Here is an 18493-nt window from a genome sequence, read left to right on the forward strand (position 1 = left end):
ACTTGCTCTGCAGACCAAGCTGGCCTTGAACTCACAGAGATTGGCCTGCCTCAGCCTCTCAAGCGCTAGGATTAAAGGGGTGCACCACTATGCCCAGTCCCAGTGCTTTCTTAATACAGATAAATGTATTATAGTTCTATCAGTCGACAATGCTGTAGAAGCTGGATGCAGAGTGTATAGGAATGCTGTCTCTTTTCTGCAAACCTTAAATATCTCAAAATAAAAAGGTTTAGAGAGCAGGAAAAAGAGTCAAGTGCAAAGCACCATCATCCTCATGAAATGCTGAGGTGAAAGGAACTTACTCCAAACAGACTTTTGTTGCTGAAAATCAAAGGGAATGTCACTGGAAATGAATGAGACCTTCTAATGGGAGATACACTTCAGATGAAGTCCTTTAGGGAGGATTAAACTGGGTGGAACTGGCCTGAGACAAGGAAAGAAACAGGGAGGGAGAGACAACCCTGAGAGGGAGGTAGAGGCAGCATGGTGCTGGAGGATGACCTGGTTCAGAGTACCAATCTTGTCTTGCTACCTCTAGAAGAGGAATCCATGTGACTTAGGATCATTCACACGGATATGATAGGAGCTTGGAAAGGAAGTATCGGTCAGAAGCAGGAGAGACCGTGCAGAATGCTGGGGGCTCTCCACACTCCCTTCTCCATCTCACCTTGTGTACAAGGCATCGAGAAAATGACCACCAAGGCACGATTTTTACTTACTTATTTATTTTTATTTTATGTTTAGACTGTTCTGCCTGCACATATGTCTGTGTATGTGTACCATGTCTGTACCTGCTGGGAGTAGAGGTCAGGAGAAGGTTTCAGATCCTCTGGAATGGGAGTTATAGAGGACTGTTTGCTACCTACCATGTGGGTGCTGGGAATGGAACCCCAGTTCTCTCCAGGTGCAACAGGTGCTCTTAATCGCCGAGACACTGTCTCTCCAGCCCTGTGAAAACACTTTCTAAAACAGCAAGCTATCCTGGCAATGCCAACCCTCCCAGGGTCCTGCAAATTCTTAGAGGTCCGGTCTGACACCCGATGACGATGTTCATCCCTTGGGCCAGGCCTGAAGGTCTAGGACAGCCCGCTGAGACAGCACTGTACAGATTGTAGCAAGGAGGGCATCAGGTCTTCTCACACACTCTGACCGTGCTGAACATGTAATCATGGAAATCACAGCCTCTTGAGGTTCTATCTTCAGTGCTGGCTCAGCAGCCCAGAAGCTTGTAATCCACCATCAGATAGCCCATCTCCCAGACAGTCCTGTTCAAGCTGAGCTTGTGCTTACTCGGCACTAACCTCACACAGAGACCACTGTCAGGAGGAAAGAGGCATCCATGGACAGAGTCTGGGGGCAACTGGCAGAGAAGAGGTTAAGGAGAGACCCAGACAGCCATCTTAGAAGAGACTGAGTACTCAAGGTTGCTCTGGAAAGCTTTAACACCACCAAAATAAAACAAATTTGATTGTTGCGTTGTTACTGAAATGGTTGAGGATCTCAGTATGGTGGTACACAGCATAGGATGGGCCCCAGTAGCACCATCTGAAACTCAAGTACAAAACTGGTTCCTGTTGTTTGCACTGTGGGAAGACAAAAAAGCGGTCATCAAAGGTAGAACCAGGCATCTTCGTGGAGCCTTGTGTAACTTCACTTGGACTTCCGCTTGGGAAGTGATACAGGAGGTGATAGTTTTTAAAATTAAAATTACATTTATTTATTTATTTACGTGTCTGTGTGTGGGATACATACTTATGCCGTGGCACAACATGTGTACAGAGGTCAAAAACAATGATAAGAGTCCAGTTGCTCCTGATCCCAGGGGGTCCCAAGGACAGAGCCCAGGATGCCAGGCTTCGCAGCAAGTGCATTTGCCTGCTCAACACCACACCAGCCCCAACTAAGTTTCCTTTTTATTTTACTTTGCTCTTTATTTGATACAGGGTCCCACTGTGAATCCCTGGCCAGCCTAGAACTCCCTATACAGGCTAGGGTGACTTAGGATTTACAGTGATTTGTCTGCCTTCCAGATTCTAGGATTAAAGGCGTGTACCTGGCAAGGTTACAGACATAATCAAGGGCCTGCTGCTAAACTTTTAACAGATACAAACTACCCCGTGTTATACCTTTCTGGTCTATATTCATTCTAAGGCTTAGGAGAATGCAACTAATCAGTTTAAATTATACTGAAAATCATTCCAAAGAGTTAGGGGATTGGACCAGGCTGCAGGAGGGGCTCTGGCTACAATCCGCAGATACAAAGGGATGGATGTGGGAGGGGTGGTGTGAAGTTGGAAGCTGGGAAGCCAGGCCTTTCTGACAAGATCTGAGGAGCTAATTGCAGTCTGTGGCATCATGTCCTACATCATTTGGTACCAGTGGTTTTATTTATCTCCTTTCAAATAAGAGCCAGTCTATGCTCAGGTAGGAGGCTGAGGCCACAGAATGTGGGTGGAAAGAGGGGAGAACAGGTAGCAGGTGGAAGAGGAGACAAACAGTTACTTCCCTGGCACTCAGAAAACCTCAGTAACTACTGCCTTCCAGCCTAGAGGTGTCACTGCAGGTGGAAACGACTTGAAGGGCAATCAAGGGGTGCTTGAATAATGAACACATGCTGAAGGCCAGGCAGGCCCATGATGTTAGACTCGGGATGGACCAGACAGTTCCAACAGAGTAGGTGACTCCTTGACATCAGGCTACACTGTCCTGGGGAAAGGGAAGAAGGAACTTCTGACAGAGAGAAGTTAAAGCCAAGAGAAAGCAAGTGTCAAGTTTCTCAGGTTTGAACTTCCAATCCATGCATCCTTTGGATTTGCACTTTTGCTATCTGGCTTCTGAAGGAAGAATGCATTTCACTTCTGCTTCAGTGACATCAAGCCTTAATGTGGACCCTGTAATCCCAAGGGGCAGGGAATAGCTCTCCTGAACAAGGGCTGCCTCTGAGATAAGTTGAGGTTTGGTCTGTTGCTATGTATTGTAATGCTAAATTCTGTAGGTCTAGGCCTATGAGTGAATTCTAACTTTTACCAGCTTTTGTTATGCAAGCCTTGTTCCTTGATTTAAAACTATTGGTTAAATAAAACTGGCTCCAGCCAGTTACTAGAGGAATTAGAGGTAGGTGGGTTTGGTGTGACCGAGTTGGAGGAGGAGAGAAGAGGAAGGAGGAGAGAAGAGAGGAAGCTGCCATGAGGGGAGAGAAACCATGAGCACATGGCCAGGAGAAACAGCAAGTATCTGGGGAGGCAGCCAGGCCAGCAGTTAGAAGAGTAGATTAGGGGTTACTCCCAGCAATTGTCAAAGCCAAATAAAATAATCATAGTCTGAGTCTCACTGACTTGTAAGTTAGTCAGGGATAAGTTTAAATTGATTGTACTACAGAGATACTTAGCAGAACTGTTACCCCAATCCTGCTTGTTGATTAAAAATAATTATCCTTAAAGATTTTTAAAAATTGTGATTATATGTGAGTGTGTGTGCCCATGAGTACAATTGCTCATTGAGGCAGAAGAGGGCGTTGGACCTTTCGGAGCTGGAGTTACAGGCATTTGTGAGCTGCCTAGTGAAGGTGTACATAACTCCTGAGGACCAGGCTTCAGGAGTGGGTGCTTCTAACTTCAGAGCCATCTCTGCAACCCCCAACTTGTTAATACTTGTTAATTCCCTCCTACTCCCAAACTTGTTAATACTCATTTCATTTCAACCTGCTTAGGGTGAACAGACACAACCCCATAGAATTTAAAATGGCCCAGTTTCTATTTTCATAAACCATGGGTCTGGGAGAGTGGCTCTTTCTACAGGCTGGGTCTCCCTGTGCCTCAGGCAGGTGTCCTTGCATTCTACCCTACCTTCCTCTTGGCTCCCAGGTGTCCCATTTGAGGTGTCCTATAGGTGGAGCTGGTGCCAAGGGGCTTGTGTGTTTATTTAAGCTGTAAACTCGGGGGAAATGATGGTAGCAACTTTTAACCACTTGATCCATCACTCCTACACGGTAGCTAAAGGATTAACATTCCCTTCTTAATCAGACCCTGCAGATGGGTGACAGGAGGGTTGTGACTCTTCAGGTAAAGGTTAACCAAGTGTCTCCAAAGCTTTCTCTGAGGAGGTCTGGTTAGAAGCTCTTTACAGGAGCCACGGTTATAACAATTTATGATATTAGGAAAGGAGGCACAGGATTCACAGACTTGGGAGATAAGCAGGGAACCAGGGAGCCATTTGCAGGCCCCAACCCTTCCTGCCACTTCTAGCTCCAAAATGTCTCTCCTGGATGTATCCAGTTGTCCCCCTCTCTGCCCTGGATGGAGCATCACATCTGCCCTGTTAACGCTGTTGGCATCAGGAACTGGATCTACAGTCACGGGTCACCTCTGAATCCACCGATGACAGTGATGTCACCCCTAGGTGACCATGAAAGGACTCCTACGTCTGTTGCCAGGGCAATCACCATACATTTCCAGTGTCCACCTGGTCCACCTGCCCACCTTTACCTGTGCCAGTGGTGCTCGCGGTTACATCACAGCCCAAATAAAAGGCAGATGCCCCCCTGACCTTCGCTCTTTCCTTCTTCATCGCCCCCCTTTTGTTCTTACCCCTCAGTAAACCTCTCTCCCGTGGAACTGTGCTGGCCTGGTGCAATCTGTCCAGAGGAGCCGCCAACCTAACACAACAAACGCAGCCTGCTTACTTCTCCCTTTTGGTCTATTTTAAGTTTGAGAAAATTCTTCATCAGTGACTAAAAGCATTTACATACCGAAAGGCAGCTTTTCATAGGCATTGCTACTCAGGGAGCCCAATCATTTAAAAGCAGCTCTGTTGTGATGGTTAAGATATTGAGACCATATCAGGGGTTCTGTAAGCTCTAGCTGGTGGGCTCATGGTGTATTTTATTGTTGGGTTTATTTTTGTGTGTACTCTGTGTGCCTGTATTCTGGTTTGTGAGTGGAAGGGTATGCATGCACACATGGAGAACAGAGGACAACCTCGGGTGTTGTCCCTGCCTTCTACCTTGTTTGATACCGGGTCCCTTGTTCACCACTAATATGGCAGGCTAGTTGGGTACAGGCTTCTGAGGACACTCAGGTCCCTCCTCTGTACACAGGAGCAATGGTCCAGATGTATACCACCAAGTCCTGCTTTATGAACTCCAGATTTAACTCCAGATTCTCATGTCTTAACTGTGAGTGCTCTGCTCAGTGAGCCATGGTCTCTCTGTAGCCCAGGCTGGCCTCGAGTGCTGGGATTGCAGACGTAAGCCACCACACCTAGATTCTTATAAGCAGTTTTAAACATTGAAGCTCCTCATTTGCTTCTCTTTGCTCCTGGGCCACTTCTGTGCTAAGAGCTGAGTTAACACTCACAATCTAGCTCTGTCAAGAGAAAGTCTGCTAACTTTCTGGATCACAATGAAGATCACAATTTGAATAAGATAAAATAACTAATAATAATAATAACCCTGAGGCAGGGATGTAGCTCAGTCGGCCGTCTCCGCCTAGCATGTTGGAGGGCTTACACTCAAGCCCCAGTACAAGTAACAGCACTAGGTGGTTCTCAAGGAAAACAAGTCAGTCAAAGGCACTGTAAGCAGATGTCCATTCATTAAACCTTTTAAACACTTTATGTCCTAGTACCACATTTAGGCCACACAAGATATAAAGGGTTACAAATATTCAGATTTTATTATAAATAAAATACTGTTTTCTTTTTTTAAACATAAAAAATGCCAAGTGTTGCGCTTTAAAATTAACCTCCCTGGGGGAAGACTGTAGAGTTTAAGGCAAACAACTAAAGTGAAGGCACATTGGGAAGAGCCACAGTTGGAATCAAAGGGAAATTCCATGGGGGGGGGCAGGGCGGGGAATAAAACCATCTGTTCCTTGTGATACCCGGCATTCTACAGCAGCCATTCTGTCCATTTTATTACATAAAATACAGATTACTGGAACTATACAATGAAGCAATGGCTGCGTCACAGGAGTGTAATAAGATATCATCTTATAAACTTTCATTTTTAAAAATAAAATTCTGTTTAAAAATATACCACAAAGATGGAGAGGACAAACCAAAACACCCCACCCACCAGCGCCTAGGACCTGCTGGAATAGTGTTGACCCAAAGGATGCTGGAAGTCTGTTTTAGCCATTTTCTTGCAACTGTGACCAAAATGTTAAGGTGGTGAGCTCATAATAGAGGAACTAGCCAATCAGCACTGCACTTGGTGAGGCCGCACCTCTGCAATAGCAGAAAAGGCCTTGGAGGAGCAGAAGCGCAACCTCAGGGATGCCTAGCTGAGACTCTGTGATGATCTCCGTATGCCCAACAGAGATGGAGACAGGCTGAGCAGAGCCCTCCTCTCTCATCAGCAGCACTGTGCCGACGCCCTCAAGTGCTCAGTCATCACATGCTCCCCTACAAAACTGACCCGCGTGGCAAGGTTCCCTCAGCAAACTTTCCTAATCCCTTTACCCGGTCGGCTTGGCTACAGCTCCAGGGCAGGCACTGAGAACTGCATGGAGCTGCAGCCCAGATGGTCAGAGCTACGGGGAAGAGGGACCTCTTTGGTCAGGCAGTGTTTGAGCAGGCTTCCTGTCAAACAGTGAAGGTGCTGCAAACACAGGCAGAGGCAGAGCAGAACACTGGGACCAGGCATGACTCAGAGAGGGAGGGAAGGGAGGAGGCGTACAGCTTTCTGTGCCAGAGACGGAAAACTGAGCAGAGACGTGAGCAGACAGTGCCATTCTAGGAGGACTGGGAATATTTACATAAATTCCTTATTCTATAATCATGATAAACAAAATCCATTCACACAAAAAATATAAATTTCAAATAATTAATAGCACCAGTGTGTCAGATAATAGTTTCTTTCCCCCGCTACGCAAAGTACAAAATTGCATAGTGTTAAAGGCTAAATATGAATCTCAGAGACAGGCAGGTAGGAAGAGGGGCGTGTAGCAGGGAACTGTCACAGTGTGGTCTTAAGGAAACCACAGAGCTGAGGACCAGAGGTTGAGAAGCCCACTAGGAAATGCCATGCATGGACCTTCCCTCTCCACACAGAGGAAAGGCTTAGAGTGGGCGGAGCCACAAAGTGCAGGAACTAGATGGGGTTGGCTGCCTTGAGAAACACTGAGAGCAGCGTTTGCCACCAGGATCTGGCAAACAATGATGTGTTTTGAAGAGTTCTAGAAAGAACGGAAACACCAGAAGAGAACTGGAGCTGAGGGCCAAATGTTACATCCCAATTCCATCCACTTCCCAGAAAATATGGGGAAAAGATTTGCTCTTCTTTCATTGGTCAAGACCTTAGAGGACAACTGTTTTGATAGATATCTTAACAATAGTTCCAAGACTAACACACTAACAAAGCTCCAAGAATTAGTAAGACTTGGGGAAAAAACTTGAGTGGTTATCACATCTCTGTCTCTTCTGCATTAAGTCCTGTTTATAAAAATATCAAAAGCTACCTAGTGTAGTGGTGTGTGCAAGCTGCCCATCCAGACTTTTTATCAGCTGCCTGAGGGTTTGGAAAACGTTTATCTTCCTAGTCAATACAGGAGAAAATCCTAAGCATCTTTGAGCCATGTTCTCTTGGAGACCCATACGTAACTACACTATACCCACAATGGCTCAGTGTCCTATGCTCAAACAGCTACATGACCAATATCTTTGGCACAGGGTGTTTATTTCCTTTTGTTTCAAAGAGGAGGCAGAAGATGCAGACTGGACATACTGGCCATCTCAATGCTACGATGAGGCGCCAAACATTTCCTTCATAGAAATATGAGTACTGAGATAGGTCCTGCTGGTGTTGAGAAAGGGAAGGGGGCTGGGTTTGCCCTGGCATAAAAAGGTTCACATGATGTGGGTATGCCACTGGAAGATGCTGTGACTTCAGGCAAACAAGGAAAGTTCTGGTAGGGTGCTGACAGGAGTGGAGGACAGACTTTATTAGGCAGAACCCTTTGTTCCTGGTTAAGGATGTTTAACTTGCTTCTCTTTAAACTCTGACTTTTCTTGGGTCAAAAGGACAGTGATGGAGAGCAGCAGAGAAGTGGGGGTCTGAAAAGTGTAATTTTTGTGTCAAGGCACCGAGGCCTCACAGGGCCCCCTGTCAGGGACGCTGCCTTACAGCCCTTCTGAGGCTAGGGCTTCTCGATGGACGGGGTGTTAAAGCAGCCGGTCGGTAGGGTCTTCTTGATGTCCTCCAGGTTGTGAATGTCCTTGATGATCTCCTCTATGTCTCGGTTGTAGTCCATGATGGCTGCCTCCTGCTTCCGGGCCTCATTTTCTAGATCAGATACCTTTCTGTCCAGGTCGCTGACCTTCATTTCATCTTTGGCTTTGTTCAGGGAGCCTTCGATCTCATTGAGCTTGTTCAGGTCCACTGTGTCCAGCTGTCCTGTAGACAGGAAGTGCACAGAAGAGAATGAGCTCATTCCGTGAGAACTGGAGCTTGACTCCTAAGTGCTTTGTCATGAGCTAAGGCCAGCAGCTCCTTGATGCAAAGGTGGCCTGACATGCAGGCGCTGCGGCGTTCAAGGGCCTGAGCAGTACTGATCTACACAGCAGAGGTGGGCAGAGTGTATCATTAATACTAGAACAGATTTTTTTTTTGAGACAGTGTTTTCACAGATATTTTAATTTTTTAATATTTATTACTTATTACTGTGCTTGTATGTGTACATGCATGTCTGCACGAATGCTGTAGAATGTATGTGGAGGTTAGAGGACAACTCGCAGGACTTGGTTCTCTCTTTCCACTATGAGGGTTCCAGGGATTGAACTCAGGCTGTCAAGCCTGGCAGCTAGTGCTTGTACCCACTGAGCCATCTCTCCCGCCCTCAGAGGATGTGTTTCTAAATGCAGGAGCGCCATGTCTTAGACCTCGCTTATACTGAAGAAGGTGATTTAGTAAGACTCAACCCTCTGTAGGTTTCTATGTGTAATCTGTGGACCATTTCAGTATCAGGTAGAAGCAAACATCCTCAACTCCTAGGTTTCAGGGAAGATGGGCTAGTTTGGGGGGTTACTTCCTGCTTGTAAGAGTTAGACACCACTAGGAACCTTCTGATGGAAAACAGCCAAGGTTGAAATGCCAAGGTAATGCAAGCAAAGTTTCGCTCTAAATGTAGCAAGGAAAAAAAAAAAATCAAAGTTTCTTTTGGAAGAAGATGCTCTACGGAACATGAAATCAGAAAATGGAGCAGTTTCCTGAGCCCAGTCTGCCTCACCGACTCTCAGATGGTCAAGAATTATCTGCATGCATTTGTACAACCTAACAGATGAAGCAAGGTGTAAAGCCCCTGCTTTAGACTGCTTCTTTCTAGGCTCGTCTGCAAGCATATAATTTATTATTAGTGGTCTCCGAGACAGATAAAATATTATTCCTCTCCCCTCTCAGAAAACAAACAAACAAACAAACAAACAAAAAACATAAAAAAAAAATCCCCAGTCTTCAGCGGCTACATGACTCTCTCATAATGGAGCCCTGTGACAAAAGGACGTAGGTCCTAAAAAGGATCCGCTCTCTGCCAAACTGGGTCAAAATGAGAGCTCAGTGTGCTTATAAGTCCTTGAAAACAAAATAAAACAAAGTTTTGCTCTCTTTTGGTGTGAAAATTTTCACTTCATCAAATTGTTCTTTGTTTGGGAAGTGAAGAGAATTCTGAGCTCTGAAGTGCAGTCAGCTTCAAGTACCGTTTTATTCTATCATTGAGATTTTCTTTTCAAATCCCTTAAAGATGTTCCACCAGCGGGCGGAACTAAGGGGAAATGGCTGTTTAATTGCATGCTGGACCTTGGCCACAGTGGCACCCCCAGCTGTCGGCTCATCTTCAAAGGTGAAGACCATGGCGTCTTCCTTGGTGCTGAGTCCAGGGAAGGCACCTCCAGTACTTTCCTATCCACTTTCACTCTAGAATGGACAGCCTATCAGTGTTGCAACAATGCAAGCTGCCCTTACAAGGTTCTGCCAAGCAAGACACAGCAAAAAAAGCGAACATTTTTAAATAAGCAAGAACTAAACGAAACATTAATATGGATGTGTTAATGAATGCTTTCAGAGAACTCCCACCAATGTGCCTCTGAACCAGTGGACTCAGACCTGTGAGCGGTGGCTGCACCAACTCTTCTGTTACTTACCCAGCTGCTCCAAGAGGTCGGTCAGCTGGCTAAGGAGGCTGGTGACAGAGTTTTTGGCCTTTCTGGCATTGAGGTCAGCTTCCTGAGCAGCCTGCGAAGCCTGCAGTGGAAGAAGATAAACAGCATGAATACTTCTGACTCTGTGTTTTCTTCTTCTCTAAATATTTTTCTCCAGTGAGCCAGCAGGTCTATTTTCAGATATGTCCCTCTTTTCTTTTTTTTTTTTTTGGTTTTTCGAGACAGGGTTTCTCTGTATAGCCCGGGCTGTCCTGGAACTCACTCTGTAGACCAGGCTGGCCTCGAACTCAGAAATCCGCCTGCCTCTGCCTCCCGAGTGCTGGGATTAAAGGCGTGCGCCACCACCGCCCGGCTTGTCCCTCTTTTCTTAAGTGATGAATCAGAGTCTCTCTCACTGCAGGGTTTTGGGGGGTGAGATCTTCAGGTGGAGGATGTTATTTCTACTGCATAGAACAGTATATGCTCTTTTTTTTTTTGAGACAGACTTACAATGTAACCTAAGCTGGTCTCAAACACAAGATCCTTCTGTCTCAGCCTTCCGAGTGTTGGGACTATACTACCATGCCTGGGTACCCTTAATGATGTATGCAGTCAGAAAATCAATACTATCCCTTTTCTCCCTTCCCCCACTCAAGAACACCTGGGGGCAAACACATGATAACGTGCAGTAAGTAGAAAGAGGTTATTTTAAGTATGGGTTGAGTATAGGAATTATTATTCTAGAATGTGGATATTCTTAGGGCCCTGATTATTAGAGGTGTTCTATTCTTGGAGAGTTTTCTCCAGAAAGCAAGGCTTTTCTGAAAATTTTCTGCCAACCTATAAACACAAACACACGCACACGCGCGTGCACACACACAAGGACACACACACATACGCACAAACAATGGATATTTTCAAAGTCAACCAAAGGTAAACATATTTGGGAAAGTTCCATGAAACCTGAACAAACACACAGAGTATGAGTCACAGGAAGCAGCTGAGGAAAAGGAAGCACCTCTGTATCAGAAAGCAGATGCTCTCCCTCTCAGACAAACCCAAACCAGGACAGAGAGGAGTGGCTTTGCACTCCAGGCCACTAATTATTTTTCCTAGTTTTGGGGTCAGGACAAAGCAAACATTTGGGGATCAAAACATTGTGGAAAATTTAAAAACAGAAAAAAAATTAACTCAGTGCAAACTGCAGCTGTTCTCAGTGCTCATACAGGCTTCCTGTGAGTCTCTGGGACTGGGGCACAGGACTGTGCTGTGTCTAACCTGTGACCTTCGGCGTCTTCTAGGAAGAACCACAACCCTTTTGGTTGAAGAAAATGTTAGACTCAGGCAATACTAGCTGAATGGTGGACTTTCAAAACTGATTTAATTACAAAAGAGAGATTACACCGGGGGATGGCTTGCTGCTCTCAAAAAGTTATGGGCCAAAAAAGACAGAAGAGAAACTTACTTTTTGCTCTTTGAATTAAACCCATATTCCTTTTCGGAACTCATAAACATGTATCCTTCACTGTTGTCAGTGCTCTACACTCAATGCTTCTTCTATCAGAGTGACAGCCGCAGGGCTGGCAAGATGGCTGAATGGGCAAGAGGGCTCGCCACTAAGTTTGATGACCTGAGTTCTAGTGCTAAAATCCACATGGTAGAAGGAAAGAACCAACTCCCACAAGTTGTCCCAAGACTTCCACATGTGCTTTGTGGCACGCATGCATCCAAAACACATGTAATAAATAAATGTAATTTAAAAAAATGAAGTCCAGAGAATCTGCGTATGAGAGAAAGACTGATGTTTGCTTCATGGTAATTTTCATTTAATGCTTTGCATTTAAAAAAAAAATCACAGAACATAAAGTTTAAAATCTCAGCTCTTTAGCCAGGCATGGTGGTGAACACCTTTAATCCCAGTATTTGGGAAGCTGAGACAGGAGGATTTCTATGAGTTCAAGGCCATCATAGTGTACATGGAGAGAGTTCTGGGACAGTCAAAGCTACATAGTAAAACCATCCTGTCTCAAACAGACAAACAAACACACACAAAACAAAAAATAAATAAAACTCCAAATAAAACAACTCAGCTGTTTGTACAGAGCGGTGTACAAAATTGGTATCACTTCCAAAGACCTTGCATTTCTCTTTTCTATCCCCAAGTAAACACGACCCACAGCTAGAGGCCTTGTTTTAGGAGCTTTGGAAAATTGGGCTTCTCCCTGACACTGCAAGGGTGTGAGTAAACAAGCTGATATATACTGTCCCTGTGGCTGCAACACCAAACAGGACAGGGATAGTCACACCACCACTCCAGGAGGTTCTTCTGAATGCAAAACACAGCACCAAATAGACAGAGCTGACCGTCATTCTCCCTTGTACTGAAGGCTCACAGATCCACTCTTCCACGAGGCATGATACATGTATGTTACCACACACGGTGCACAATGAAAGCAGTACTACAGAACGCCTCACAAATGTCTTGATCAAGAAACTGGCCTCTGCCTCTAGTGAGCAAGCAGCTGGAAAAACTAAGAAAGAAATTGGCTTTTCACTGCAATCTCTCTTTTTTTAAAATTTTATCCCATGTGTGAATTATCCATTCAAACAACATTAAAAAAACATCACATACCCATAATTGCGTTTTGTTTGGGTTTTGTTTTGTTTTAAGTGTTCTAGAACTACAGCTGTGGGAGAAGCTTTGGGACAGGGCAATTGTGCAACATCAATACCTGGCAGAGGAGCCAAATTCCTTGTCTTCTACGTAAGCTACTGACCCAATTCTTGATGAATTGCAATACAAACTGAAGCTCACATGAGAAAGGCATTGGGGGGGTTCCCAGTGAGCGACCCTCCACTCTGCCTCTTACCATCCCTGCCATCATCATGTCCCGGTCGGCCTCCTTTTGCTTCTCCTTCAGCTCGTTCTCTGCTTCCTCTAGCTGCCTCAACATGCCGTTCACCTCATTATCCAGATCTGTAACTTCCGCGAAGGTTCTTTCTGCGTCCGCCTTGGTACTGGTGGCATTCTGGGTAGAGAAGAAGCAATTGCTCATAGAGGCAAGCCGAAGATCATAGAGCAGACTTCCCTGTTCTAGAGCACACTCCTACTGCCTTTTAAAATCTGTAAAACGGCTCAGGGTGTCGCCAGCCAGAGCGTACATACATCATGTGACTCAACTCTCATTTATTAGGTTTTCACTTAAAAAAAAAATCATTGTCAAACACAACCCATTTTATACAGCTTTCTCATCTGTGCTCTCTACTCTTTAGACTTTTCTGTCCTATTATAACCATGTTTAGCTGAGGTCACACACAGAGAACAACTAAGAATTTAACTGTGAACACTTTCCAACACACTGTAGTGATTACGCTCTCCCACTTGGATGTATGTTAAGTTCAAAGGCAGCCTGACCATTCTTGTGAGTGTAGCATCATGTACAAAAGACCACATCCTGAAATGGGAGCGTCTTATAAAACAGAACCTATTTAAAACCAACCCTTGTAAAGAAATTTTTTTGTGATTCTCAGACAATTTTAAAACATGCTCTAATCTTTCCTTAAAATAAGTAAGATGAATCTTTAAATAAAAAGAGCCGGCCTGAAGAAATGCCGCTTTACAGTGAAGAGTGTCAGCAGTGCTGGCCCCAGCAGCTCTACGGAGGGTCTGGAGAATGCTTAACGTAGGAGAGGACAGGAACTTTTGTGGGTGGGGACTCTGACGTAAAGACCATCCTCTTCGCAGCTCAGTCGGACACAAAGACAGTAGAAAGTCTTTTTCTTGACTCTCTTCCTTCAGTCAGTGTACTTACAAATAGTCTCATTAGTATTGGAAAGAAAGGAAACAGACAAGGATGGTTCCAGAGAGTTCTGTGTGCGAGAAGGGGCTAGAGAAGAGGGAAGGGCTCACCTTCTGCACAGCGCTGGCAATCCTCTCCGCCTCATGGGCTTTGTTCTTGGCCTCAGTGGCATCAGCTGCCGCATTGCCCAGCGCCAGCTGTGCCTCCCTTGTCTTCTCATTGGCTTCAGCTATGGTCCGGTTGATGGCGGGAATTCTCCTAAGAGCTTCTTCCGCAGCAGTCTTGTTATCGTTCACGCGTCTATCAAAATCTAAAAGGAGTGCAAAATATGCATTTGAATTAAACTGCCGAGAGAAAAAAAAACCTTTCACAAAACTGCAATTGGATTTTGTTTTATAATAGATAAAAATCTTTTTTTTTTTTTAAAGAATGACCACTGGGGGCGAAATCTCAGATGAGGAGGAAAACAGCCCCCTGCAGAAGGTTTTCCAGGTCAAATGCACATCTGTTTCTGAGAAGGGTTCTACTTGAGAAGTCACTTCCATGCAGAGCCCCAAGCATGGGACTGTTGTAGCCAGTGTCTTTAGTGTCAACTGTGTGTAAGGCAGCATGACACTCTTCTTATAAATGAGAAAACCAGCTACTGAAGAGGCTAGCTCACTGAGCAGGGCCACAGACAGGCCGGCTGACACCAAAGCTCCCACTGGCGGCTAGTATGCCTGCCAATCCTCCTCATTGACATTTATAGAAGCTGTGATTACTTTGATCAGACATGAATCAGCCCCTCAGTGGATTGGACATGTTTCTTTAAAATGAAGAATTAGGTATCAGAGTCAGAGAAAATGAAAGATAATCTCCATATATCATTGAAAGTCAGCTGAGCAGGCGGACTATGGTGGCTCATTGAAGGCCACCCTCCCACTCGTGGCTTTTGGTCTTCAGTGAAGAGTGAAGGAGCGAGAAGACAGAGGCACCCTGATTTTTCTGTCAAATACATCAGTTCCAGGTTTGGTGAGAGATCCTGCCTCAATAAATAAAAGTGGAGAGCCAGCAAAGAAAATCCCTGAAGTCTGATTTCAGGTCTACACACACACATGTGCACATACCCACACATACAAACATACATACACACACATGCATGCAAACACGCGCGCGCGCACACACACACACACACACACACACGTGGAGGATGAAGTAAAGATGGTAAAAGGTTAACTACTGCATCTAAATAGTCTGTGGGAATTACCACACTATTTGTTCCAAGAGAATTGTGCTAAGAACAAAAGGGAAAAGTAAATGGTGACCGCCTCTGCGGAGGGCATGCAGAAGGAGCTGCAGGACCCCATACCTTTCAGGTTGTTGAGAATGTCATTGGCTTCTTGTAAGGTATTCCGTCCCTTTTTAGCAGCTTCCTCAGCAAGAGCCTTGGCAGCGTCAGCTCGAGCTAGGAGTTGGTCGGCAGTCTGCAAATGCATGGCAGGTCAGAGGACAAACCTTCCTGGGTCACCTTTCCCACTCACAGACAAGACCCTTACAGCCCCAGCCCAGAGACTGAAGCGGACAGGGAGGCCATGTGCTAGACACGCTGGGCTCCCACCTGAGCAGTTTAAATTGTCACCTCAAGAATCACAGCCAGCATCAAATCAACTAACCTGCTGTTCAGCTTTTCCCTTCTCTAGAAGGTTCTTTACTTCATGTTCCTTTCCCCTCATGTCTTCCCTGAGGTCCTCATAATCCTTTAGCTTCTGGTCAATCACACGGTCCAGATCTGCAGCTTCTTTCTTGATTTTATTTGCTTCATTCTGTGACGAACATGGAAGGTCATTACTTTTAATCAAAATGATGACAGTGAATGACAAGGTATCGTAGGAACTCTTAAGATTTAGGGCTCCATTGACAGTTTTAAAAGATAGCAGGTGGCAAAATTTTGTGGAGTTTTTTTTTTTTTAAACCAGGCATACTTTAGTAATTTTCTAGTGTTTCCTGTACTTTGATGAATACATAGCTATATAAGGCAAACCAATGCATGCGTGCTGTTAGCAAAGAATAGTGAAGCAAAACAAACCAGTGCCCAGTGCTTGTCTCCCACTGTCTATGGGGGTCATAGTTATACTCCTTCACCAAACGTCCTTTCACCTGTGTCTGCTTCAGGAAAACATTCTTTCACGTGTCTGCTTTAGCAAGACATCCTTTCACCTGTGTGCCCCAGCAGACCAACATTTGACATAACTAACTTTCCAAGAAACAAGAAGTTTCCGCTTCATCATTCTAACCATGGCTTCTCAAACAAAGCCTCCATGGCCATATGTTTAACACTAAACTTGAAATGAACGTCTTATTTCCTATATCTGAGGTGCCAACTGGTATCACAAGGTTGAGGTCCCTTCAGACACCTGATGCCTTCTGAGTCCATCTGTATGGAGTGTGAAAAGATATAAGACTGAGCTGGTGGTAGTGGTGGCAGTCGGGGATGTAGTGGGGGCAGCTGCAGGAGGGAGAGATAGGGGACCCCAAGGAGCTAGCTTCTTGCTCTCTAGGTATCTGTTACACAATGCCTAAGAGGTAGGCTCTAGCCATACTGTGCTTCAAGTAACTGGGCCATATCACAGTTTGCATTTACATGGGACATCTAGACCAGTATTCATATCACCAAGTAATCTTTGCTCCTTCACATCTGTACTTCTTTATTTCATTAAGTTCTATTTGGGTAATTAAAAGTAGAACTCGTCTTTACCAGTGAGTGAGGTGTAGGTCTGGAAGGGAGAGGCAGGGCACTGTCAAAATGGCTCTTCCTCAGACTAGACGGACAGGGGTGTGATGGGATCCCAGTGACCAGAGCCTCTGCACACATACCTCCAGTGCCTCCGAGTCCACAGGGGTCAGCTGGGCCACACTGGCATAGATCTCTACAGCTTTGTCACCTGCTCGCTTGGCTTCCTCATGGACTCTGGCAGCCTGCTTCTCCAGGTCCTGAGAGATGTTCTTTGCTTGTTCATACCTAAGAAACAAATGATGGGATTCAATTTTTAAAAAGCTGGGGTTTTTTTTTGTTTATTTTGTTTTTTACATCTTAATATTAACCAGAAACAATCTAGTCACTATCACTGGGACAACATCTCTAAACACCTCAAAGGAAATGTACCAAAGCTCTTATTCTGATAGCAACACTTAGTTAAAAGTTACATCTCATTTTTTCAATTCTATTTAGCTTACTGTATATAGACTGGTTATCTCTAACCCCAAATTCCAAGCCTGTAACCTTTTTAGCACTACTGTAAGACCACAGGAGGAGAATTTCACACCTGATCCCATGTGACGGCTGCTATCAAACCGCAGACACACTACTAATACTACGTACCGTTTTAGGCTATGTATATGGGAACATAAATGAACTTTGTGTTTAGACTTGAATCTAATCCATAATCTCATTATGTATTCAAACGTTCAAAAAATATGTCTCGTAAGTCCCGACCACTTCTGGTCCCTAACCTTTCAGATTAGGGTTATTCAATTTACACATTCTCCCTGGGGAAATGTTGGCAGCTCAGCGCACTTTCTCCACGCCACTGGAATTTCCTCTCTCCAGTTTCCACATATGAAGAATCTTAAGTACATGACTAGTCTGGTTACCGTCTTGTGCAGTTACAGGGCTTGGGGGGGCGGTAGCCCCCTCCCCAATCACACTACCACTCTGAAAGCATGATGTGCAGCCACAGCACTTGATGAACCTCATGCACATGAGGAGAACCCCCAAATCATCAGCACCCGATTCTTCGAAGAACAGGACTGTGCCACTTTCCAATTACACTCACTTCCGGTTAAGCTCTTCAATCTCCAACGCAGTTTGATTTTCTCCTGCCAGGGTCTTCAAAAGCAGATTATACGCCTCAGTTGATGTCTCGTTGGCTGTCTTTGCCACTCGTACAATGTCATCAGCTTCCTGTTTATGACTGTACGTGTAGGAGGAAAAAAAAAACACACATGAAACAGACCACTCAAAAGGGAAAAAAGTAACATTTAGGTAACATTTACTTTGTTATATTTGCATGTACTAATATAGACAGAGATCTAGGAATACTGCAAAGTCCCATTTGGAGCTTCAAAATCATTTCAGGCACCTGAATTTACAAAAAGCATCTGTAAACTGAGAAAAGAGTATTTTCTAAGAAAATCAGTGGCACAAAACTCTACAGGGACAAATTTGTGTTTTCTTAGAAAAACCGCCTTTTGGTTGAGAATGCTGTGGTAGCTTCTACCCATATCCCTAGCACTGAGGCAGGGGGATTAGAGTTCTAGGCCAGATGAGTTATGAAGTAAAACTGTCTCAGAGTACAGAGAGGGGATAAAAGGAAGCAGGCAACTAACTTTAGAATATGAGTAATTTAGCATGGTGCTAGCCAGAAACCATGTATCTAGTCAGCAACACAACAAACCCTGGCCCTGATCTTTACCATAAAGTCTTCTGGTCTACACGGTTACTGTATGGTCTCTACAGAGTCACTATATAGTTGTCACTATATAGTACACAGTCTCTACATAGTTACTACACAGCTGCTTCACAG

General features: G+C 44.8%; 1 protein-coding gene across 1 annotated transcript in view; it reads right to left on the bottom strand.

Annotated features, from left to right (window-relative positions):
* Nucleotides 1–5646: 5646 nt before the first annotated feature.
* Nucleotides 5647–18493, bottom strand: part of Lamc1 (laminin subunit gamma 1) — a 116654-nt gene continuing 103807 nt past the window's right edge. The window contains exons 21-28 of the mRNA XM_028775725.1: nt 17744–17881; nt 16785–16929; nt 15584–15733; nt 15280–15394; nt 14042–14241; nt 13002–13160; nt 10135–10234; nt 5647–8392 (exon numbers count right to left, since the gene is read on the bottom strand). Coding sequence (XP_028631558.1) covers nt 8136–8392; nt 10135–10234; nt 13002–13160; nt 14042–14241; nt 15280–15394; nt 15584–15733; nt 16785–16929; nt 17744–17881 — 1264 coding nt within the window. The 3' untranslated portion in view covers nt 5647–8135. The remainder of the gene's footprint in view (nt 8393–10134; nt 10235–13001; nt 13161–14041; nt 14242–15279; nt 15395–15583; nt 15734–16784; nt 16930–17743; nt 17882–18493) is intronic.

Source organism: Grammomys surdaster, unplaced genomic scaffold, assembly GCF_004785775.1.
Source record: "Grammomys surdaster isolate TR1022 unplaced genomic scaffold, NIH_TR_1.0 259, whole genome shotgun sequence".
Taxonomy (NCBI): Eukaryota; Metazoa; Chordata; class Mammalia; order Rodentia; family Muridae; genus Grammomys; species Grammomys surdaster.